The sequence below is a fragment of the Gasterosteus aculeatus genome, chromosome 15 (assembly GCF_964276395.1).
Source record: "Gasterosteus aculeatus chromosome 15, fGasAcu3.hap1.1, whole genome shotgun sequence".
Lineage (NCBI taxonomy): Eukaryota > Metazoa > Chordata > Actinopteri > Perciformes > Gasterosteidae > Gasterosteus > Gasterosteus aculeatus.
Genome location: NC_135703.1, coordinates 7222567 through 7245638, shown reverse-complemented (window position 1 = coordinate 7245638; position 23072 = coordinate 7222567). Strand labels below are relative to the sequence as shown.

General features: G+C 46.0%; 2 protein-coding genes and 1 long non-coding RNA gene across 4 annotated transcripts in view; 2 read left to right on the top strand and 1 right to left on the bottom strand.

Moving 5' to 3' along the window:
- The window catches only part of LOC144388437 (uncharacterized), a 15758-nt gene extending 8298 nt beyond the window's left edge, over positions 1–7460 (top strand). The window contains exon 2 of the long non-coding RNA XR_013452823.1: positions 7150–7460. This is a non-coding gene — a long non-coding RNA (uncharacterized LOC144388437). The remainder of the gene's footprint in view (positions 1–7149) is intronic.
- Positions 6586–11271, bottom strand: LOC120832486 (transmembrane protein 151B). Its single transcript, XM_040198776.2, has 2 exons — positions 10542–11271; positions 6586–8751 (listed from the first exon to the last, which is right to left on the bottom strand). Exons 1-2 carry the CDS (start codon positions 10665–10667, stop codon positions 7144–7146), a joined length of 1734 nt encoding a protein of 577 aa, XP_040054710.2. The 5' UTR covers positions 10668–11271; the 3' UTR covers positions 6586–7143.
- On the top strand, positions 10895–23072 carry rpap1 (RNA polymerase II associated protein 1). Of its 2 annotated transcripts, none has more exons than XM_040198770.2 (26): positions 10895–11103; positions 11968–12164; positions 12293–12441; positions 12617–12709; positions 12942–13287; positions 13406–13624; positions 14590–14705; positions 14832–14930; positions 15184–15285; positions 15376–15543; positions 15701–15883; positions 16343–16477; positions 16603–16773; positions 17025–17182; positions 17359–17529; positions 17903–18098; positions 18235–18344; positions 18507–18702; positions 18878–19024; positions 19207–19349; positions 19568–20000; positions 20336–20454; positions 20536–20767; positions 20874–21050; positions 21642–21698; positions 22663–23072. In XM_040198770.2, the coding sequence occupies exons 2-26, from the start codon at positions 11972–11974 to the stop codon at positions 22810–22812; spliced, it is 4263 nt and encodes a 1420-aa protein (XP_040054704.2). In that variant the 5' UTR covers positions 10895–11103; positions 11968–11971; the 3' UTR covers positions 22813–23072. The 2 variants fall into 2 exon arrangements, with proteins under 2 accessions (XP_040054704.2, XP_077946080.1); XM_078089954.1 differs by lacking the exon at positions 10895–11103 and adding an exon at positions 11297–11405.

Below are 23072 nucleotides of genomic sequence, written 5' to 3'. Positions count from 1 at the left end.
GATGGAGCTGCTGTTCAGCTCCCACTTGAGGTCCTGGGTGATGATGGAGCCCAGGAAACGGAAGAAGTCCACAATAGTGACGGGGGAGTCACACAGGGTGATGGGGGAGGGTGGGGCTCTGTTCCTCCGGAAATCCACTACCATCTCCACTGTCTTCAGAGCGTTGAGCTCCAGGTTGTTCGGGTTGCACCACGACACCAGATGGTCAAACTCCCCCCTGTCTGCGGACTCATCCCCACCAGAGATCAGTCCAATGAGGGTGGTGTAATCCGCAAACTTCAGGAGCTTGACGGACTGGTGACTGGAGGTGCAGCTGTTGGTGTACAGGGAGAAGAGCAGAGGGGAAAGAACGCAGCCTTGGGGGGAACCGGTGCTGATGGTCCGAGAAGCTGAGACATGTTTCCCCAGCTTCACGTGCTGCTTCCTGTCAGACAGGAAGTCTGTGATCCACTTGCAGGTGGAGTCGGGCACATGTAGCTGAGAGAGTTTGTCCTGCAGCAGAGACGGGATGATGGTGTTGAAGGCAGAGCCATGTTGAAAGATTCGTCCACAGACCTCTTGGCTCTGTAGGCGAACTGCAGTGGGTCCAGGAGGGGGTCAGTGGGGGTCTTCAGGTGGGACAGGACTAGCCGTTCAAAAGACTTCATGACTACATAGGGCGACGAGCCTGTAGTCATTGAGTCCTGTGATCTTGGGCTTCTTGGGAACAGAAGCCCAGCGAATGTTTGATTTACGCGCGCACATCAAGCTGATTTGCGCTCTCGAATTTTGACAGTGAATCAGGTTGATGCGCGCCGTAAATCAAACATACGCGAGCATAGTCCGTCTGGCGCACAATATTTCCTCGCTTGTGGAACGTGAACTTCTCTCTTCGAGCTCAAAGGTGTTTTCTACAAGCTCGCTGTTGATCTTTTTGACAGTAAGGGGGCGGAGACAGTCACCATGGTATCTCTACATCTAATTGGTTACAAACCCCGTCTTTGGATTGGCTGGAGTTATGCATTCACACAACTATAGAAGCCCATTTTCGCACTACAGAAATTACGGTTGTAGCTGGTTGTCATCTACGGTCCACAACGGTTACAGGAATCAGGAAACATTTATTGTCAAAATACGTCATACATACAAGGAATTTGACTTGGCGGTTGGTGCGTAACAGTAGACAGTATAACAATAGACAACAAGACAGCAGTGCACAAGTAATAAAATAAAATGAAATGCTAATGCTATGGGTTTGTTTAGAATAAGAGAATAAGATTAAAGTTAAAAATTAAAAGTATTTTAAAAGTAAAAAAATATTTAAAGAAATTAAAAAATAAAGTGCACTAGCGAACAAGTGACAAAAGTGACGAGTGAAAAATGACAGTAAAGTGACATGTCAGTCAGTGGGGGACCGAGCTCGTGCACGTTGCCCGCCGACGGCATGTAAACACCGACCAGGATGAATGAAGCAAACTCACGGGGGGAATAAAATTGTTTGCAGTTGATGAAGAAAGTTTCCAGATGAGAACAGTGTTGTAGGATCACCGTTACGTCGTTGCACCAGCCGGTGTTGAAGTAGAAGCAGATTCCTCCACCCTTTATCTTGCCGGAGAGCTCCGTGTCGCGGTCCGCTCTGAGCAGCTGGAAACCTATGGCGTTATATTTGTGCCACAATCCTGAGCGCGTAATTTTAAGTTTTGAGCACAGAGAGATGTTTTAGCAAAGAAAAACATTCCGTGCCCGCAGTTTACTCAGGTGCCCTCTCCACAAACTGGTTTTCTGCACGCAGACAGCCGTTGCTGCGCTCTCTCCACCTCTTCACGCTGCGCTCGCTCGACGTTTCACTTACACGTTCGCTCGACTTGCAGCAGCGTTACATTTGTGCCACAAAACCAACCAATGAGAGAATTAAAGAAGATCAATTGTGATTGGCTGTTGTTCTCCGATCACAACGCTAGTAGAACTACCTACAGCATCGCGGAAGCTCAGCGAGTTGTTGAAGTTTGCAGCATTTGTGCTAAATGCTAATGGCCTGGATTAAAACACTTGCTGTTCTCATCATTTGCTTCGGTCATGTCTGATGGTGGCTAGCCGGACTTCTAATATCACTTTTTTTCGTCTTCTTTAGGAAGCGTTGTGATTGGAGAACAACAGCCAATCACAATTGACCTTCTTTAATTCTCTGATTGGTTGGTTTTGTGGCACAAATGTAACGCTGCTGCAAGTCGAGCGAGCGTGTGAGTGAAACGTCGAGCGAGCGCAGAGTGAAGAGGTGGAGAGAGCGCAGCAACGGCTGTCTGCGCGCAGAAAACCAGTTTGTGGAGAGGGCACCTGAGTAAACTGCGCGCACGGAATATGTTTTTCTTTGCTAAAATATAGTTCTCTGTGCTCAAAACTTAAAATTACGCGCTCAGGATTGCGGCACAAATATAACGCCATAGAAACCCGCCAGCTGGAGCGCGGAGTCCGGTATCGATCCGCAGAGCCACGTCTCCGTGAAGGACAGAACGGAGGATGTAGAGAAGTCTTCGTCTCTCCTCACCAGCAGCTGAATTTTGTCCAGTTTGTTGCACAGTGAGTGCATGTTGGAGAGAAAGATGCCTGGCAGCGATGTGCGAGAACCACGCTTGCGGAGTCTCACCAACGAGCCGGCCCGTTTTCCTCTCTTACGGCGTCTCACCGCGTGACGAAATGTGAGCGCACCTTTGACTAGAATGTCCAGCCTTATAGCAGGATGCAGAGGACGGGCCCTTCTGATTGGACAGACGGACTGTGTCTGTCTTTTAACACTCTTAATCTGAAGCCTTTCGCCGGCGACGGAAAGTGACATGGAGGATTCAAATTACCGTGACTCCTTTAACTATTTGCACAATCGGATTTTGAAATCTGAGAAATGCCGCTTTCTAGATATTATGTCAATCAGTAAATCAGTGGCGGGACTGAGAGCCTGTGATGAGGGGGGGAAGTGAGTGCAGCAGGAGAGCCGCAGCAGAAAGTCATGGAGAGATGTTGATGTTTTACGAGTGTAAAACATCGCCATCTACTAGTCCTACTAGTGTTTCACCGTTGTTTTAAAGGTTTTTTGTTGTTCAATTATATTTAGGTGTTGTAAATAAAAGTAAATAAAAGGGGCGGGGGGGGGGCAAGCCTCCCGCAGCGCACAAGGCTGCGATTGGTCCGCTAACTACGTCTGTTACGGAGACTCACATTTCCGCTTTCATAGCCCGATACCGCCATTATTAAAACGAAGAGTGTTTACGAGAGAACGGATCAGATTGAAGAACTTTTGTCGGAAGAAATGCGTGAATATGAGCGCTTATACAAGCCGTCATTGGCGGGTTGTAGAAGCGGGTTGGATTCACGGAGGGAGATCGCTGCAAACGCCGGTTTGCCGGTCGAGAGGTGCACAAAGTTGTGGAGGAAAATACGGGACAAATGTTTCCGTGACGAAAAGCAGCAGTGGCGATGCACGGGGCAATAAAGTCTATGATAAATAATTCCACACACAAAGACGTGACTCTCTAGGTCGTCTTCAACAAAACACGTTACTCCGCATGTTGTTCTGGCGGTGAATTGCGCTGCAACACACGCAAGACTTTTTAGAACCATGAATTGAAACGAGTGCGTCGACACAACGACGCAGACGCAGAAGCATGCGCCAGCCTTAAGCCCCTACCCTTTCCGTAAGGAGTTCATTTCATTGTGTTTTCCTATTTGCCGTTGTGTTTTGTACTTCAGGGCCACCGTACCGCCCCCTTACTGTCAAAAAGAACAACAGCGAGCGCGTAGAAAACACCTTCGAGCGCAAGCAGAGACTAGCCTCGCAAGGAAGTTCACGTTCCGCGAGCGAGCAAATATCTTTCGCGAGACGGATGTTTGATTTACGCGAGCGCATCAAGCTGATTTGCGCTCTCGAATTTTGACAGTGATTTGCCGCCATAGTATACGTGTGCGTGTCTACGTGAGGGGGTCTACACGATGGCGTCTACGCATGCGTGTCTACGCGATGGCGTCTACGCATGCGTGTCTACGCGATGGCGTCTATGTGTGCGCGACTACGTGATGCCAACTACGTGTGTGTGTCTGCGTGAGAGCGTTTGCGTGAGAACGTGTGTGTGCGCCGTTGACTTATCTGAGCTATGGGTGGATCTCGAGCTGCTCCAGCGTGGGACGGTCGTCGGCGTCGACTCTCAAACACATCGGGATAAAGTCCTTGCAGGCTGGAGAGAGACAGAAAAGAAACATTAGGACCATCATGAGAATGTGAAACAAAAGGAGTATTGATCTTACTTTTGGTGATCAATTTGGGCGTTTTCTGCTGCTCCACTTCAGTGTGTGAAGTCCTCTGGCTTGAAATGAACTGACTGAATTTGACACACAGTGTGTTCTTATGCTGTGGGGAATGGAACCTGGAACAAGGAAGCTAGAACACGGAACCCGGTGAAACGTTCTACCCTGAGGTCACAGTGAAGCGTTCTACAATATGCAAATAAGCATTGAGAGTAAATGTGTGTGTGCACCCTGTATTTGTATTCATGGACCATGTATACTGAATATAAAAGTGAAAATTGTTTGTGTTGGTAAAATACCTTGTTGTTCACACATAAAACACAAATTTGAAAAACAGATCCAGACTTTCCGTTTCACCTTAATTTAAGCTAACCGGCTAGCTTCATGTCCAATAACTCAAATATGAGTGTGATCGATGGTCATTTAGCTGCTAACGAGCTAGTGCCGATTAAGGTTGAACCAAAAGCGGTAGAAGCCGTTTATTGAAGAATGTTTAAATTTAAACAAGCTCTGTCGTTCACTTTACGAAAAACTCAAAGATGAAGAAGAAGTTTCGGAAGAAACAGAAGTGATCACTTTGTGAGACATGAATGAAACGTTACAGATTCACTGGTCATGACGATTTAACACATTAGAGGTCTATAATGCATTATCATTGTACTTACAAGACGATATATAGGGTGACAGGACCTCCTCTTTTTGAGACCTAAAAAATGCGTCCGGCAGGGATTCTAAAAACGTCCGGGATTTTTTTTCGTCGGATATTTGTGTTTCTCTGGTTCTTTCACAAACTAGTTATTACGCCCTTACAGGTGTTGTAAATGGTGTCTCCCTTACGTCCCACCTTCTTGCGCGAGCTCTGACTGTAGAGAGAACAGTCATTGGTCGACCGATCTCAACGTTGCCAGATACACGATAATTATCCTCCAAATACGACCATTCTGTGCCTTTGGTACCATACTTCACCATTTCCACTCTGGCAACACTGAGCACCTTGCCGCCTCCACTAGTTGCATTGTTACACCCAGTACAAAAAACACATGACCTGCAAGGACTTTCATAAGTATTTGATAGGTAATCGCCGACTCTTGGGAAAGATTCAGTCTTCAGAGAAATATGCCCAACCACATAAGGAGGACTGAAAAGTGTCTTAATTTTCTTATTTTAATATGTGGCCATATAAAGAATTTATTATTTAGAATTTTGTATTTATTATTATTATTCTTTTAATATATGAGGAGGACTGAAAAGTGTCTCAATTTTCTTATGTTAATATGTGGCCATATAAAGAATGTACTATTTAGAGATTTTTATTTGTTATCACTATTGCTTCAATATATGGACAAGAAGCGCTGGACTAAATTACACAAAAAAGATCACCCTACTATATATCTATATTTAGCACCGTATTATATTATCATAATTAGAGATGGGCAAAAAGGCTTCAATATTTATCTTGATAGAAATAAATGTATTAAAATAAGACACAAAATACCGGTGCCGACCGGTATATATATTTTATATAAATGTATATTGTAATATATTAATCCTTTAATATAATATATTTATTTTGGATATTTATAATAGTTACGATATGGTAGTTATATCATATTCTGAATTGAAGATTAATGGATATACTGGATTGTTTGAATAAGATGTATTATGTTAAACTTTTGGAATAAATATATAACTGCAAAGTAATAATGCATGTTTGATACCCTTTTTTTGCATTGAATCATACTGGGATGTTTACTGAAACTGATTGGCTGGCCTTACCAAAAAAAAAATCCACAAGCTGCCACTGTGTTTTACAGTTGTTACTGTGTAGATTCAGAATTTTAGTGTAAATAACATGGCCATCTTATAAACATGATGTGCTGCAGAGATCACACTACTACTACAACAGCATTACAATGCTACATACGCATTCATACATTGGTGACAATAATCCCAAAAGATACACTTGCTTTAAAACTTTTGCTTGCATAAATGCTTTATTTGAACCAACCACGTGACCACAAATAACGGTAATTGGTTGAAGTCATTGAATGTCACCACAGTCATTCCAGTGTTTCTATTCCTTGATGTTGTACTTGAACCTAAATTGTGTCACCTCAGATCAACACACAGGAGAAACCTATTTTTATTTTATTATAATTCATCATCACACTCAACTGACCTTAAATTAAAATATAGAAATGCTACAGTGATATGATCCAATGTATGAATTAATTAACTAATTTGAGTGTATAAAACATCATGTTATTCTCGTCAAACTGACATGGTACAAGTCACAATACTGTCACACAGAGATGATTTATCAGAACTTTTATTGCTTACATTTTGACATTCAGTTAATGTAGTTATTCATCAGATCCCAATAAGCTTTGTGGTGCGGAAACAAACAAAACAATACAAAAAAACTCATGCATCTTTTTCTCTTACACGTGTATCATTCTCTCCTTTAAGTCCTCACACGTATAATAACACATACGAACCGGTGAAGTTTGGCATCCTGTGATTTTTGAGAAGTGTGAGTGATGAAAAAAACAGTACGGTGCTAATGTCGTGCAGCTCTCAAGTCATAAAGATAATAAAATGATTATCATCATTATACGCTGCAGCTGACAGACAGACACTAAAGACAATTTAACTGTAATAATATAGACATCTGCAATTCAATACGAGGACTCTCTGACCTTTTGGTCCCTGTGTTAAAAAATAGAAGACTATTACTTTACCATATGCTACCATATGCTACCACACACCATTATTATTGATTTCTGTCTATGGAGCAAACAGTGACCAACACCATCCATCACTACTGATTTAATCTCAAATTAATCTTATAAATAAGTGTCTCTGTGTCCTTCACAGATCCGTCTCCACACAGGACGACCCTCTGCGTACGTAATACCGCCTAACCTCCCTCTCGTCCTCGCCGCCGCGGCCCTCGGAGCGGTGCACGATGAGAACCGGGAAGAAGCGGGCGTCCCTGTAAGTCGGTGGACTGTCGCTGAGCGCCAGCCGGCTGGAGTCGGACCGCCAGCGCTGCTCGTCGCCGCAGCAGGGGTCCGTCAGGCTGCTGCTGTGGCTCCTCCACAGAGACACCGTGCGGTGGGACCCGTGCATGCGGCAGAGAGAGAATCGAGACGTGTCCGAGGAGAGGTGCCGGCGGGAGAAGATGGAGGAGCAGCTTGAGCTGGTGATGGTCCTCCTCCTGCCCGCTCCGTCACCTGGTCCGTTCGGCCCCCCGCCGCATTGCTCGCGGTCTCCCTGGCTTTGCAGAGCGCCGTAACTCTGAGCGGTCGGACCGCCGTCCAGAAGGAAGCAGTTTGAGGACGAGGTGCATTCAGTGTCTTGCAACGAGCTGGAGTCCGCCGCGCTCATGTTTATCAGCACGGCCTCTGAGTAGCTGGGAATCACCTGCCGGTTGCAGCGTATGTGCCACTCCATCTCAGTGCTGTCCAGTGTGTCTACTCTCGGAATAAGGCAGCTAGTATTATTCCCCGGGGGCCCGTCATCATCTGGAGGAGAGGGCCTGTACTCCAACCCAAATAGTTTCTCTATGCGGTAGTGCACATAAGCGGTGTAGTACTCCATCAGCACTCTCAGGGGCCACGACAACATCAGCAGAGCCGCCAGCCAGAAGGCAACCTGGGATGTGTACCAAGGCATCCTATCCGGGTCTACGTAGACTATTAGGTTTTCTCGAAAGTCCACGTTCCTCAGCTGCATCCCCTCCCTGGCCTCCATGTAATCGTCCAAACCCTCGATTTCAGAGAAGAACCGGGCTCTCTGGTTGAGGTAATCATTCTCTGGACCGGCCTCTGTGAAGCTGAAACATTTCGCGAAGCGAAGGCGCGTCGCCGGGTGCCCCTCCAAGCCCCTGAGGTCACGCGACACGTCCTTCACCCCGCAGTGGCTGTAGTCGAACTCCCCCTCGGCCACGTGGGTGTTCACTCTCTCGTGGTACACCTGCGTGGTGGTGTACGCGTCCCCGTTACGGTATCGAGTGACTTGCCGAGTCCGTCGCACAAAGTGGTAGCTGATGGCCTTCCACCATATGCACGGTTGGGCCCGTCTCATCCGCAGCACGCGCTCATACACACTGTCCACGTCCGCCTTGCTCTGCAGCTCGGTCCTGGCTCTGCAGTGCCAGCACTCCACCATGTAGAGGACGTAGAGTACAAGCAGGAAGGCCAGAGGGATGTAGATGTAGCCGTCAGAGCAGGGGCTGTCGTGGTAGATCATCGAGTGGCCTCCGACGCCCATCCCGCCCGCCCCCCTCACGGAGGTGGGGAAGGAGGCTGTGAAGGAGGAGGTAAGGGCGGGGTCGAAGCTGATTTTGGTGACCCGGGCGAGCCGACACCAGGCCACCGCGCCCAGGCAGCTGTACATGAGCAGAGAGAGCAGCAGACAGCGCCAATGGGACTCCCTGCAGATGCAAGCGCCCAGGGACTGCGATACTGGACGCTGCTGCAGAGAGAGAGAGAGAGAGAGAGAGGGGGGGAGAGAGAGGGAGAGAGGGTAATGAGAAAAAGGTACTTAAAGCAATGAGGCTCGGCAACCTGCCAGTGACATGCAGTAGAAATGCAAATAAAGCATGGCTTCAATATGGACTGTCAAGCTTTACCAACCTAAGCACAAAGTAAATCAAACCGAAGGATCAATTCAGCCACCCAGTGTCTCTGCTAGGCCATGAGTAAAAACAGCTGACATATATATATATTGGTATAATTTCTTGTTACTTTCTAAGCATACTTTTTTTTGTTGATATTAATTATTACTGTGCGAGTAAACTGTACTTATTGCGTCTTTCCCACGCTTTATTTTTTTTCATTTTTTAAAACTTTACAGTTGTTTTGTTTAATTGAAGCAGAGGTTGTGCCACCCCACCCCGCCTTCAGTGATGATAATGATGAAGAAGAAGGTGACAACGTGGCAGACCCTGACTTTTGATTAATCAAGAGATCAGATCTGAGTACTTCTTCCACCACAAGTACAGACACACAGACACACATACACACACACACCTCTAATCTACATGTAGTATCGGGGGGTTTAGCTCTGGGCAGAGAAACAGTAACAGAAAGTGCGCACATTCAGCAAAGACACAATAGCCGGAAGCTATTTCATCAGTAACATAAAAGAGGCTTGAGTGTAACCCTTTGTGCAGAAAGAGAGCAAACCAGGACTGACACATTTAACATGCATGTCTTAGTTTGGGAGTTTTACACAATCAAAATGAATTTGTTCCCGTGTCGTTAGTCACAGTTCAATCATAATCTCTAGACGGCTTTCTAATATTTTTGTTTAGTATTAAAACACATCCTGTGTTCTTGTAGATTTCCTACAGATGCTGACATACAGCCCATTTATTACTTCTCTGTCACAGGGGTGGAGTTGTCACATTGCGGGTTCCACCTCAGTTATTTATGGCGCAAACAGAAATGCAATTCTTGTGCAGAAGAAAGCATTCAGTCCAGGCCTCAGGGCGACTGACATTACACACCATGGTTTAGATGCACAGGAATCGCACTTTCAATTGAAATTTTTAGTATAAAACCTAGTGATTTTAAGGTTATACCAATAAAGAACACGATGTTATCGCTAAAAAAAACTAAGATAAGTAGAATGCTTGTAAACGAAGCAGGACTTGCTTGTCTAAATTGCACTCTGCACTAGTTGGCAGTACACAATAGGGTCTGAGGTAACACAACTCGTGCTCTCTTACTATCCGTGCACGGCTGGCTGCACACAGCCAATCCCCAGATGGAATCACAGTAATTATTCCATGACAGTAAAGGCGGAGGAGGACACAGTGGAGCAAACACAGACCTTTACATTTGATCAAAACTTTAAATCTGGCTTTGCTCAAATGATTGTTTTCTTGTTGCTGGCAGAAATCTTACTTGACACCGGCGTAAAATCAGTAAATAGGACATTCATTAATAATACTTGCAAGTAGACAGAATCGAAGCATGTACGTTATGCATCAAGGCTTCAAGGTGTCTTCCTCTCTGTCTCCGAATTAAGATAACATTCCACATCAAGTCTGACATTTCATCAGGCAGAAGATACTCTGGCTGCAGGTGAAAGCATTTGCTCCCAGTGGGCACAAATGTGTTATTATACACTTATTTGTATTGCAAAACAAAGCAACAAATGTTTTGGTTTGTGATTGCTTGCATTTCTTATACTTTTCTTGGAGCAAGCTGATCAGTTGTTTCTAAAGGTTTTTGTCTGCAAACAATGACTACACCAACCTCCTGCGGGACCTCACTCTCAGATGGTGGGTCTTCCTCCTCCTCCTCCTCCACCTCCTCTCCCTCAGCATCATCGGGACCGCTGGCCGGCGCGTCCTCCGCAGAGTCCGGATCGGAGGAGAGCATGCTGCACTTTTCGCATGTCAGAGAGAGAGAGATTTAAAAAAAAAAAAAACTCACTCCTTTTTACTGCACTTGCTGCGTTCCCCGCGGGTCGCTCCCCCCTTTTGCGTCCCCTTCAGCCCCACACCGTCTGGACCGGAGCCAGCGGGTTGCTGCTGCTGCACGGAGCGGGGATCCCGCGGTGCTCCCGCCTGCCGTCCGGACGGAGGGGGGCGGGGGTGAGGGATTTCACCGCAGCAAAGGCAGCAGAGGTTGACCATTATGCAGTGAGCGAGGCTCGGTTGTCAACGGCCAGTTTAAATGATCTAGCGTTCATGAAACCTTTCCAAAAACAAAAACAAAAAACGTCACTACGCAATATTGATCCAGATGATCCAGATGTCGGTACGCCGTGTAGTGTCCGGGAGAAGGGAGGAGGATAACGCGAGATATGTCCGAGGTATTCTGGGAAAACCCTTCGTGTTACACGGGATAAATCGGCGAGGATGCATTAAAACATTTGCTAGCAAGTCGTATACATTGCCTGCGTCGTCCACGCCTCTAAATATCGGACATTGAATTGACAGAATAAGGAGGATGTAGATGAAAAAAAACAAGTCGCTGCGCTTTCCTTTCTGGATGCTCTGCCGAGCTTTTGTTTTGAAGGTTTTCTGGTGTTACATTATAAACCTTCCGTCTGGTCTACAGAGAGGTGTGCATCACGCCGTCAATACGGACCCAACACTTAAGCGCTCACTTAAGGTTAGCAACCGCAGTCTTCACATATTTTAAAACAACAAAGACTGCCGTATAGTTATGACATAATTTGGGCTTGTGTTGGATAGTTTTAGCTTTTGCCAAGTACGGTTTGACGTTTCTAGCTAACGTCAAGCTAATGATAGCTAACTGTGAGTTAACGTTTATTTCAGCGCGAATCGAATGTAAATTCAAAGTGACGCGGGTGGTTATTTATTTGGTTTAGTAGTTAACGTGTGTTTCTTTCGGTCCTGTTTTACACTCCCATATAGCACTAGTCTGCCTTTAGTTCAGCATCTGACGTCAATTAACGTGACTCGAGAGTCAACGTTTATGTTGAATTGCAAATATGTAACGTTGGTCTTGAATTACGATGACCTCATATCCTTCAGGCCAGAGTTCAGAGTTTAAAAAAGGAAGCTTTGGGTTCCTTGAATCCTCGGAACCGTTCACTTAAACAGTCCTCTGTCCAAAGTATCTCCATCAGGTAGAGTTGAGGCCGTGAATGGATCTGTACCGTTAGATCAGAATCTACAGTGGCATTAACACCATCGTGTGTGTCTTTCAGAGGGATGTTGCGACGTCCAAAGCCGTCCGACTCTGAGGCGGACCTCCTAAGAGAGCAGGAGAAGTTTCTGACCTCTGGGGCGCCTTCCGCTGCCAATGTGGTCCGCAGGCCCGACAAGAGGAGAGGCCGGGCCGGAGAAGGAGGGCCAGATAACGTGCACAGTGAAGGGCGGCAGAGGGATGTCGTCACCATAGAAGGTGAGCGATGCGTCATTGAGAATAAAAACTCCCCGACAGCTTTCATTTTGTGGGTTACGCAGATGTCTAACAATGGACCCTACAGGTTGGTGTGTAAGATTATTAAATATCTTTTATGTTTTCTCCAGATCTTCCGGACCAACTCCCGTCACTGACGCCAGCCCCTCCTAAGAAGTCTCGGTTCAAAGCCGGTCGTGTTACCTTCGAGGATGAGGATGCTGGCGAGAGGCTCGACCGGCATGACGTTCACGTCAGCGCTATTCTCTCAAGAATAGTTGTAAGTACCCGTTGTTTTATGCAAATACTGCAAACACTATGCATCCTAGTCTGTGAGTGCACGGTCTCTGCAAGTACACGCATCTAGTGTGTTTTAAGCCAAGTTCTATTTAATGGTATCAATGTTTTCATTTCTTATTTCATTAATGGATCCGTAACATCTGTCATTGTTTAAGGAAAGAGATACCAGTTCTACTCCAATATCTCTACCAGCACATACAGGCATGGCTTTCCCTAAAGTAATGCACCGTTCAGAAACCAGCAGTCAGGTAAGAAAACGCTGGCACTTCATTCTTAACAAAATGTTTTATTTAAAAGAATGGCAACAGACTGGAGACAACAAATAGCTTCCCTTCATGTGCGGAATCTCATATTACTTAAAAAATTCTTTAAACTTAAGAAGATCTACTGTTCAAGCTCTGTGTCCATACTCTCATTGTACCGTAACAATGAATATCATTCAACTTGATTTTTTTAAAGTTCATTCATCCTTGCGACCAGGTGCCGCTGTCGTCCGCTGCTGGAAAGAAGAGCCTCTTTGCTCGTGAGTTAGCAGCTCAGAGGCTGAAGGAGGGAAGGACACCTTTACGCTGCGCACCAGCAGCTGCTCACACACCTGAACGCAGAGAGCAGAACCGGCCGCCTGACACCTGCATGGAGACGGATCAGTGTGGTGCAGCAGAACCAACTGCATTCACGGGTCCCAGTCTGCTGTCCGGTCGGGGCCTCGGGGGCCCAGATAGCTCAGCGGAAAGCATGCGGATCCACAGGGAGAACCAGGCTAAGCTCCAGGACATGTCTCAGTCCGAGATACTCCTGGAGCAGAAGAAGCTCTTGTCTCAGCTCGGTAGGCAGTTATGTCATATTTCATATATACTGATATGAAGTCGTGAGCTTGTATTATAACTAGTAAAGTACATCTTGTTGGTACCACTACGTATGAGACGATTATTTCTGCTTCCCAGATCCCAAACTAGTGGACTTTGTTAGATCTCGCAAAGCCCAGAGTGTCCCGTCCTCTGCCTCCTCATCCAAACAACCCCAGGGCAAAAACAGCAAGGACAATTTCCCTCTCGAAAATGGGAACAGACAGTCAGTCTCCTCCGGTGCTGCTTTGCTGCTTGAAAACCCCCGAGAAGTAGAGATGGAGGAGGAGGAGGTTCTGCCACCACCTGCTGTGACGGGTAGGATGGATTTAAAATCCTTTTTTTTCAGGTCGACCTTGTGAGTCTACTGCTGCTAGAGTTATTAAAAAAATGCAATAGCAACAAATTGATAGGGATGACAATGCTGTTATCTCACACTACGTCTTGCCTCCTTAGACTTTATGTACTTGAAGATTATAATTAACCCCCCTTGTTGTCCACTGAAAACCATCGCGCATGTCTCTTCACTGCACTCCGTCCTTCGTCTCCCTCCTGCGGTTTCTCACGCACTTCCCTTTTCTTCACTCTGCCAACTTCCCTTTCTCTCAGGGATCCATTCTCTTGATTATATAGTTAATGTGCGATGCTTCTGCTGCGAGGCTAAAATCCCGACATAATGCTGATCGTTGACTTCCCTTTGACTAATCAGCAGAACGGCCGGGCTGAGCCAGAAGTAGCCACTCTCTGCAATGAAGTTACTGCAGATCATTCAAACAATACTCCCAGTCCTGATGAAAGTGTTGCCGAGTGATCGTATGAAGACAGATCTTGCACATCATGTGTACCATGAATTTTCCAAAATGTGTTATGAAATGTGTCGCTCTGTCACTGCAGCCAAAGATGATGTATTAGATGAGTAGAAGGCAACATGCACAGCAGCACCCATCAAATTCGCATTTATTTATTTAGAAAGAGTCGTTATTTTGGTCCTCAAGGACCACAAGACGTATGTCAAGGCGATTTCTGTCTTTTTTTCTTTTCTTTTATGATTTATGGCCTTTGTTTTTGGTTTGGGAATAGATAACCAGACATTGCTTAAGCTCCTGACAACGTATCTTTAATCCCAGCTGTGGGAAGGATTAGTTAGCAGGAGTAGTTTGTGTTTACACGTGTGTTGCAGTTATCACTTTATCTGTACTTTCTACAACAGTCATACCAACTATTACACAAAAGCACACGTAGTTAAGAGTGTATTTTAAAAATATTTTTATGTGGGAATTTAGAAAAGGAGGTGCTGCTGAAGCCTCAGAAGGAATGGGTCCACATGGATAAGCTGGAGCCAGAGAAGCTGGAGTGGATGAGAGACTTGCCTGCTCCCAGAAAGAAAGGAACCAACAAGGTAAGGCAATATTTCTTACGACACCAGCAGATGACACTTTTTTTTCTAAATTCTCCACTTCAAGCCTAACTTTATATTGAGTTTTGTAGTTGGTGAAAAAAATGTTGTGGTTGTGTACACTAATAGGCCATGCAGGCTCGGTTTGACTTTGCGGGGACTTTGATTCCTCCCACTGAGGATCTGCCCACCCATCTAGGCCTGCATCATCATGGGGAGGAGCCTGAGGTCAGTGGACAAGTTTAATTTTATTTATACTACGCTTTTTGTTTGCAACACCAACTGTTGATGGCATTTTGTTCAGAGAGCATGCTCGTAAAATTAAACATGGAAGCAATTTGCAAACTTTTTTTATGACACCGTTAAAAAAGTCATTGTGAGACTGAAAACCAGGTTAATATCTAAATTAGCATTACAGACAAGGCTCCAGATATTTTGCGTTGAGATGATTTTGCTCCTAACGTTGAGGATTTCTCCGCAGCGGGCAGGTTACTCCCTGCAGGAGCTATTCCTGCTGTCTCGGAGTCAGCTCATCAGGCAGAGGAGTCTGGCCCTCTGCACTCTGGCCAACATCCTCTCAAAGGTACATAAACAAACCCAGGCAGTGTTGCTGTGCAGAAGCACATGTCTTTATTATGTAGTCACTCTAGCGGTGGCTTTGTTCACCCCGTAGGCCCGAGCTGGGGAGTACCGGTCAGCTCTGAAGGGCAGCGTGGTGTCCACGGTGCTGGACGCAGGCCTGGTCTTCCTGCTGCGCTTTGCGCTGGACGACAGTGTGGAGGGAGTGATGTCTGCAGCCGTGCATGCACTCAAAGCACTTCTTGTGTGTGAAGACGATGAAGTAAGACAGTCCATTAAAACACGCAGTCCTTCTCATGGGATTGTGTAATTAGTGTGTGATGAGTAACTGCAAAATGCACTGCACAAAAAAGTCAGACTGTGTCCCCATTCTAGGGTCTTGTCCCAAATGATCAAATGTGAATTCTCGGCCATCTCAGGAGTGTTTGGACTGCACCTTCTCTTGGTTTCGCGGCCTGGACTCCTTCCCCCTGCTGCCGTCTGCTCAGGAGGAGGAGGAGGAAGAGGAGGATGAAGGGCTGCCCGAAAGTATGAAGGAGACGACTGAGGAGAAAGAGGAGCGGAAGACTGATCACGATGTGGCCAGGCAGGATGTTGTCAAGGTTAACATGTCTGCTTTTTACTTGTTTCCCTTGCGTTTTCAGATTTTAATAAGTAAGTCAGTTGGGTGCACACAAACATTGATGGGAGAGCGAGCCGCTCTTCAGCAGTGTAACGGACAGCTTTCCAAATTGCATACTTCATTTTTAGTACAACCGAGTAACTGAGAGCAAGTTGAAGCCTGTGTGCTTTTCAGCGGTTTAACAGAGAACCCTTTTTAAATACATTACGGTAGCCAATTACTCACTACTAATAAATACAACCCGTAATCCTCAAGTGCTGAACCTCCTTTTGCCCTCAGCAATACACCCACCAAGTGGGAAGTTGATATGATTGACAATTTTCAGGAAAATCAGAGGCCATATAAACATAGACGTTTCCATTTTTGTTTTGTAATGTAAATGAAGAGGAATTATTAAGTTCTGTAAATAAATACAGAATGCTTACTTTCTGTGTTTCAGGGTCTGTTAAAGATAAAACTGCTCCCCAGGCTGCGTTACATCCTTGAGGTGTTCCGACCTTCTCCTCCAGTGGTCCAGGACGTCCTGCAGATCCTCACTCGTATCGCCAGGCACTCATCCGTATCTGCCACCCAGGTAACAACAACAAAAGCAACAGCAACACTTAACTGCGATTTGTCAAACACGCTTGCAGTCCAATTAACTATGGCAGTGCACATTTTCACCTGGTCAAATGTAGTAAGATTGCATTTCACTCGTAGGTGCTCGATTGTCCTCGCTTGATGGAGACGGTGTTGTCCGAGTTCCTTCCCGCTTCCTGGACGGCGCCATCTTCTCCCATTCCTCAGTCTGTGTACGGGCTCCCGCTGGCCGGCGCCGTGAAGCTGTTGAGAGTGTTGGCCACCTCTGGCAGACACGCCTGTGCCAGGCTGGTAAGCGCCGCTGCAGGCAACAGTGTTGAATCGCTTTGTGTTTCGGGTTACTGATGCCACCTGGGGGAAAGTGTCCAGTGGTGTGTGAAGGGCGTCGTGTTAACTGTCTTTATCGATCATACAAACTGTGGGATCACGTAAAGTTGCGACTGAATGTAAAATACAAAATATACGTATTACCGTGTAATTACTATCCAATTTTCCTTATGTTCTTTATTGATCCCATTATTGTTTGTCTCGCCTCCCCCCAGTTCAACTCTCTTGGAGTGAGGGAGCGTCTTCCTTGTCTGCTGAGTGTCGAGCCCGCCGAGCTGCTGGTGGAACCATCCGAGGCCCTGAGGATCACCACCGAGGCCTACAGGCTGTGGGCGGTGGCAGCCGCCTACGGACAGGCCTGCCAACTGTACATGCAAGTGAACACATTCACAGCTGACCACCCGGGGCAGGGAGAACATGGACCTGATTAGATGGGCGGGAGGGATCTGTTGAAGCTTTTCATGGTCCCAGTACTTGTTGGCGTGACCACGCTCGATCCCAGCAGGGCAGCGGGTTTGTCTCACAGTCCTCGTCGTTGTGTTTCTACAGAGACCTTTATCCAGGCTTAGCGAAGACCTTGCAGTCCGTTCACACAGTCCTCTCCCTCGCGGATCCTCTGTTGCCTCTGCAGCTCCAGCGGGTCCTCGCTCTGCTTTCTCTGCTCACGCAGGTCACACACACAGCCGGATGCCACCAGGAGCTACAGACTGGCATGGTCAGGTATACATCATTTAATACTCTATCTAATCTATTAGAATCAAAGAATCAAAATCATCACGCACACAGCTGCAACAATTCATCATAAACTATTTAGATAGTAGTTTAATGTTTTGAAGAAAATAAAAAAGGTATAATTCTGTCATACAAGCGTCTTAAACATTGCTATTTTCTTGTAACCTTTTATATCTTGTGGACAAAACAAGCCATTTGAGGACGTCCAGCTCAACTTGATCATCATTTACCATTTTTCTGACTTTTTAAAGACCAAACAACGTATTAATCAATTAATAAAGAACCTAACTGACAGATTATCAACACTGAAAATGCCCTTTGTTGCAGTCCAATACACAGAACCCACTCTGTTTTACCACAGCTGCCAGGGAGAGGAATGCCCCCCTCCTCCCCCAGTGTCTTGGGGTCATGTCACAGGGTTGCAGGCTTCACTGTTGGGACATTTGAGGGGCTTTGTGAAGGATCTCGATAATCCAGTTCAGAAGGATGTCAGCCTGGTTGTCATACCGGCTTACTTAGCTTACCTGGAAGCTTACTACCATCAGCTCTCCCGACAGGTACTGCTCCTTGCTGCGTTAAAACAAATCCACCTATACTTTCTACGACGCGTGTCTTGTTGTGTCCCCACGAGTTCACATAGTGAGTGCTTTAAACGAGCTATGAATCCATGAACTATACGACTCTGTTTCTCAGAAGTGTTTCAAGCCAGTAGAGACCCTTCAGGAAATAGAGCGGCTGGTCTCCGAGGTTCTCGTCCCTCTGATGTCCCACCATGCTTTCCAAGGGCTGATGGAGAACCTAAAGTATGTCTGACCCACCGTGAGACCAGTGCAGTCTTTGTATTTCTTGTATTTTCACTTTTCATATCGCCGAATAGTAATGTATAAAAAATGAATACTGATTTGATGTTCTTGACTTGTTTTTATTGATTTGTTGACAGCCTTTTTTATTATTATTTTCACCAGGTCGTCCTCCGTGGTGTGTAATGTCCAGTCTGATGGTCTGGGCCCAGAAACCAATCCCAGCCTCCCTGGTCTGGCCTGCCCAGGATGGAGGAACCGCCCGGGGCTGGTTGCTCCTAACTCCCCCTTCCCTCTGCTCACAGCCCTGGGGCTTCTCCTGGAAACTATCACAGGGATCCACAAAGGCCTCAGCAACAAGGTACAATTTCAGGGAGAGTTGGGGAGATCTTTAGGTTTTTTTTTTGTCATCATGCAAGGATGGGGACAGACAAAAATGAGCCATGCAATACATATACTTGGTGAATAACATTGTATCACTGCTAAGCAAACCTTCAGCCAAAGAACAAAGCAGTAAAGTATTAATCTCTCTCTAGTTCACCAGCCTCCTCCTGTCAGTCCATGTGACTGGTTACCTGAGAAGTTGCAGTCAGGCTGTGCCCACCCTTTGTCACAGCAGAGCCTGGCTTCTCCGTCACGAACACCACCTCCTCTATCTGCTGCTGCGGGTGGCAAACAGACTGGTAGGCTGCAAACTCGTTAAAAGTTGACCTAAAGCATGAGGTTAAAGCTTTGTTTCAGCAGTATATTTGCTATTTATTCTGGTTGTGGTAGCATTCTATTACAAACCAAGTCCACTTTTCATTAGGAATGCTTATAAGGCATCCTAATTTTCCCCTAAACAGCCATTTTTGTTTCTTCTCAGGTGTCCATTGAACCAGAAGTAGCCAAGCATGCTTCTCTTTACCACACGGTGGCGCTGGTTCTGCTGCCATGGTTGTTACCAGGCAGTGAATACCTGGGACATCAACTCCTTTCCACCATCATCTTCAACAAGGACTTTATATCGTAAGTCGACTCTACTCATTTTAAAATTGTATTGGCAACACAATCAACACTGAGAGACATTTTTTAAATTCCATACAAACAAGCTGGATATAATCTTTTTTTTCACAGGTTTTAGCATATTCAAAGAAACATTCCTTGGGAATTTGATGGATTTTAGCTGTTTAAACTGATCCGCCGAAAGTCCTGTTCCTCACGTTCCTCATCTGTTTGCTTCCCAGAGAGGGACACAGCGGAGGACCTGAGGCCGTCGAGCTGGGCGAGCTGAGACTCCAAGAGGAAACGTGCCAACGCGCCTTTCCCTCTCTGCAGACAGTTGGAGCCCTGCTGAGAGAAGCCTGCATCCAGCTGCCGTCCATACGCGGCTGCTTCCTCACTCACCTGGCCCACCTCGAGCCACTTGTGCTGACGTCGCGAGACGCTCTCCTCGGCCGCAACCCCTGGATCGGCTCCCATCTCCTGCCGGAGCTCACCGGTCCCACCGTGCCTTCTGATTGGCCTTTCCTCCCGCTTGTCAGCCTGTATGAGCGGACAGGTCTGTCCGACGGGGGCGGGCTGGCGGTGGAAGACCTCCCGCAGGGCGCCCTGCAGGCGGTGACCCACTGTCTGCAGTGGCTGCTGCTGCTGGAGGTCTGGAGGGAAGAGGCATTAAAGGTGGAGGCGCAAGTAGAGACAATTTGCTTTTTTATTTTGTGAAAACATTGATTGATTGTTGTCCTTTTTATGAGGATCACTAATTGTTCTTTAGACATTTTCTTTTTAGCTTGAAAGCAACTTATGCAGCTTTCTTGGAGACTGACATTTGTCAGTGTTTTCATGTTAGGATTGCGCCACCCTTAACAGGATTCGACATAAGGAGAGCACTGCGGTTCAAGCACACGTCGTAGACCTGACTTAGACTTTTGTGGGAAATTTTTTCAACAACAAATGTAAAATCAATTTGTCTATTTATCGGATATTAACCTCTGGAACATTTTGTCGTATTGTAGGTGGTCCTTCCTGTTGCCAAACTCGCCCGCCTGTCCTGTGTGTTCCTGTGCTCCAGTGACTTGTTCCTGGAGAGACCGGTTCAGAAACTGACCTGGGGTCTGTTCAGACTGCTGACCAGGTCTAGGAAATGTTTGATATCCTTACTCTCGGCGTACAAAAGCAGAGAATTGAGTCAAAAAAAGTTTCTTTCCATTTTCAGGCAATCCAGGCTGGACTCTTTGGACCTGAACGTCCCTCCTCCCGGTCTAGCTTCCTTCCAGGACCTCTACTCTGCTCTTTTAAGCCAGTTTGAAGCGGTGTCCTTCGGAGACCGGCTGTTTGGCTGCTGGCTGCTCTTACCCTTGCAGAGGCGGTACAGCGCCACCATGAGGCTAGCTGTGTTTGGGGAACATGTGGGAATGCTGCGGTCACTGGGAGTCACTCTGGCTCAGGTAATGAGGATGTACCCACTTATAGTCTCATTAGTTGCCTTTGCATGTTTAAAAATTATTTTGAGTAAATTATCAATAATTCTGTCTTTCTGCACTTGGTTTGAAGCTCTCCATTCCTATGGAGCGGTTCACATCGCCCCCTGAGGACTCCCTGCCTCTCCTCCATCTCTACTTCCGCTCGCTGGTGACGGGGACCCTGAAGCCCTGCTGGTGTCCTGTCTTATATGTAGTCACCGTGTCTCACGTCAACGCTTTCATCTTCTCTCAGGATGCTGCAGCGCAGGTACAGAACTGAATCATCCGGCCAGTTGTTCATGAAGTCTGTTGCACTGCCCTCACCGCAGTCTTCAGGTTATTTATAAATGTTTTTATAAAGGATTGTGCTTTTCGGCCACAGTTAAACAGATGTTGTTTAGCGAAAGCAGAAGCTGCCACAGCGGCAACACATCGAGGGTTGGATTCGTGAGTTTCTTGTGTGTTTTCAAATGGATTTATGCACTTTTTCTGCATCAAACATGAGCTCATTGGACCCACAAACCATCAACATTTTTGCGTCTGCAAAACTCACATTTTATTGATTAACCGTCCAGGAGCATCTTCTGAGTTGGTCTCAGAAATTCCTCTTGGCTCTTTTGTGATCCTGAATATTGATTCAAGTCATGGAATGTGATTTATTTAACGGTTTAGAAGTAAACGCCCTGTAATAAGAAACACATTCAGCAAGTTGTTTACTCCGATCACAACGACATTTGTTTTTTACTGCAGTGTTGCTGAAAAGGCTCACGCATGAGAGTGGAAGGTTTATTACACAAGCGTGTCAGTTCAGTACGTCAATGAGGCCCTTTGATTTTAAATTCTCCCGTCCTTTTTGCAGGAGGTTGAAGCAGCTCGACACAGTATGCTGAGGAAAATTCACTACCTGACCGATGAGGTACTTCTATGCTTTGGGTTGCCTTCTCCATCTTTTAATCTCTCTGATCTTCACACTCTGCCAGTCGTTTATTGATTGTACCTTCTCCTCCCCTCGCCTGCCATTTAACTTTCTGAGGTGATTTTCTCTGAAGTCTCTCTACATTCTATGACAAACCCGTCTGTTTCTTATCTTGTTCATCATGAAGTCACCGTTTTTTGGCCTTGTTTTTAATTGTCCTCAATAGATATTGCAGTAAACTGTCAAAATTGGCCAATAATAATGTTTGGAAATGAATGTTTTTAGGAAACACGGCTCACCTTCCAAACCTTCCTTTCAATGTACAGTCTTCTGTTCTTTTCTTGTTTTTTCGTGTAAAGCACTCGATCCAAAATATAAATGAAATCAATCACATTCCCCCGTGAAGTTTAACAAGAATGAACAGAGGCATTACGTTACATGTCATTTAGCTGACGCTTTTATCCAAAGCGACTTACAATAAGTGCATTTCAGCCATAAGGATACAAACCCTGAACAAGAAAGTGCAATTTCATTAAATAACCTGATTTACAACTTATAGATAAGAGCCATTACAAGTACAATTCAAGTGTTAGTTTTATTCTTTTTAGTCGAGGTCGAGTCTGAAGAGGTGCGTGTTTAGATTTCAGCGGAAGATGTAAAGAGTCTCTGAGTCGTTCCACCATTTAGGCACCAGGACCGCAAAGAGTCGTGACATCAGTTACAGTTAATCATCCTGTTTGCTGCCCTCCTCTCTCCGCATGCAAACCACTGCCTGCAGGATCTGCTCCTAAAAGGCGCGATGGACTGCTTTCACCAAACTTAAAATATGTTTAAATTAAAGCCGAGCAGGAGCAGTGATACGATATTGACTTTCCACACATGCAGGTGTTATTTCAGGGACAGTAACAAGCTGGCAACCACAACCTCCGCTGCTCTTCTCACTTTTTCTCTTTCTCATTTCCAGGTGTTGAGGAACCACTTGCTGCTCTTCCGTCTGCCACAACAGCAGGCCGAGTTTGGCTTTGATTTGTATGAGCAGTTGCCTCCAATTCGAGCCAAACGTCTGGCGAGTGTCCTGAGGCAACAGGACCGCAGCGATCACAAAGGAGATTGAAAGCAGCAGGAAGTGGAAAAATACAAAAGTAGTTCTGGAGGAGAGGACAGTATGAGACTGAGAGCGAAGAAGGACACCAAGTGAGACTTTTGTATGAAATTATAAAAGTTCCTCATCAAGGTTCCAAGAACATTATCTGTTGCCTTTTTTTCTTAAAAGACGCCCAACCGAAGATAGATTCAGTCCGGCCTTCGCTTCGGGATCGATTTTGGCACTCTTGAAATGGTTTCTTGAATGAATAAAACATGTTTTCAATTTGA

What these genes read in the sequence shown, in the direction of transcription:
- LOC120832486 (XM_040198776.2), bottom strand. Translation starts at nt 10,667, where the DNA reads ATGCTCTCCTCCGATCCGGACTCTGCGGAGGACGCGCCGGCCAGCGGT. An exon ending in AGAGTGAGGTCCCGCAGGAG is followed by an intron (nt 8,752 to 10,541) that starts GTTGGTGTAGTC and finishes CTCTCTCTGCAG; the next exon opens with CAGCGTCCAGTATCGCAGTC.
- rpap1 (XM_040198770.2), top strand. Translation starts at nt 11,972, where the DNA reads ATGTTGCGACGTCCAAAGCCGTCCGACTCTGAGGCGGACCTCCTAAGA. An exon ending in ACAAAGGCCTCAGCAACAAG is followed by an intron (nt 18,703 to 18,877) that starts GTACAATTTCAG and finishes ATCTCTCTCTAG; the next exon opens with TTCACCAGCCTCCTCCTGTC. An exon ending in CTGTTCAGACTGCTGACCAG is followed by an intron (nt 20,455 to 20,535) that starts GTCTAGGAAATG and finishes TTCCATTTTCAG; the next exon opens with GCAATCCAGGCTGGACTCTT.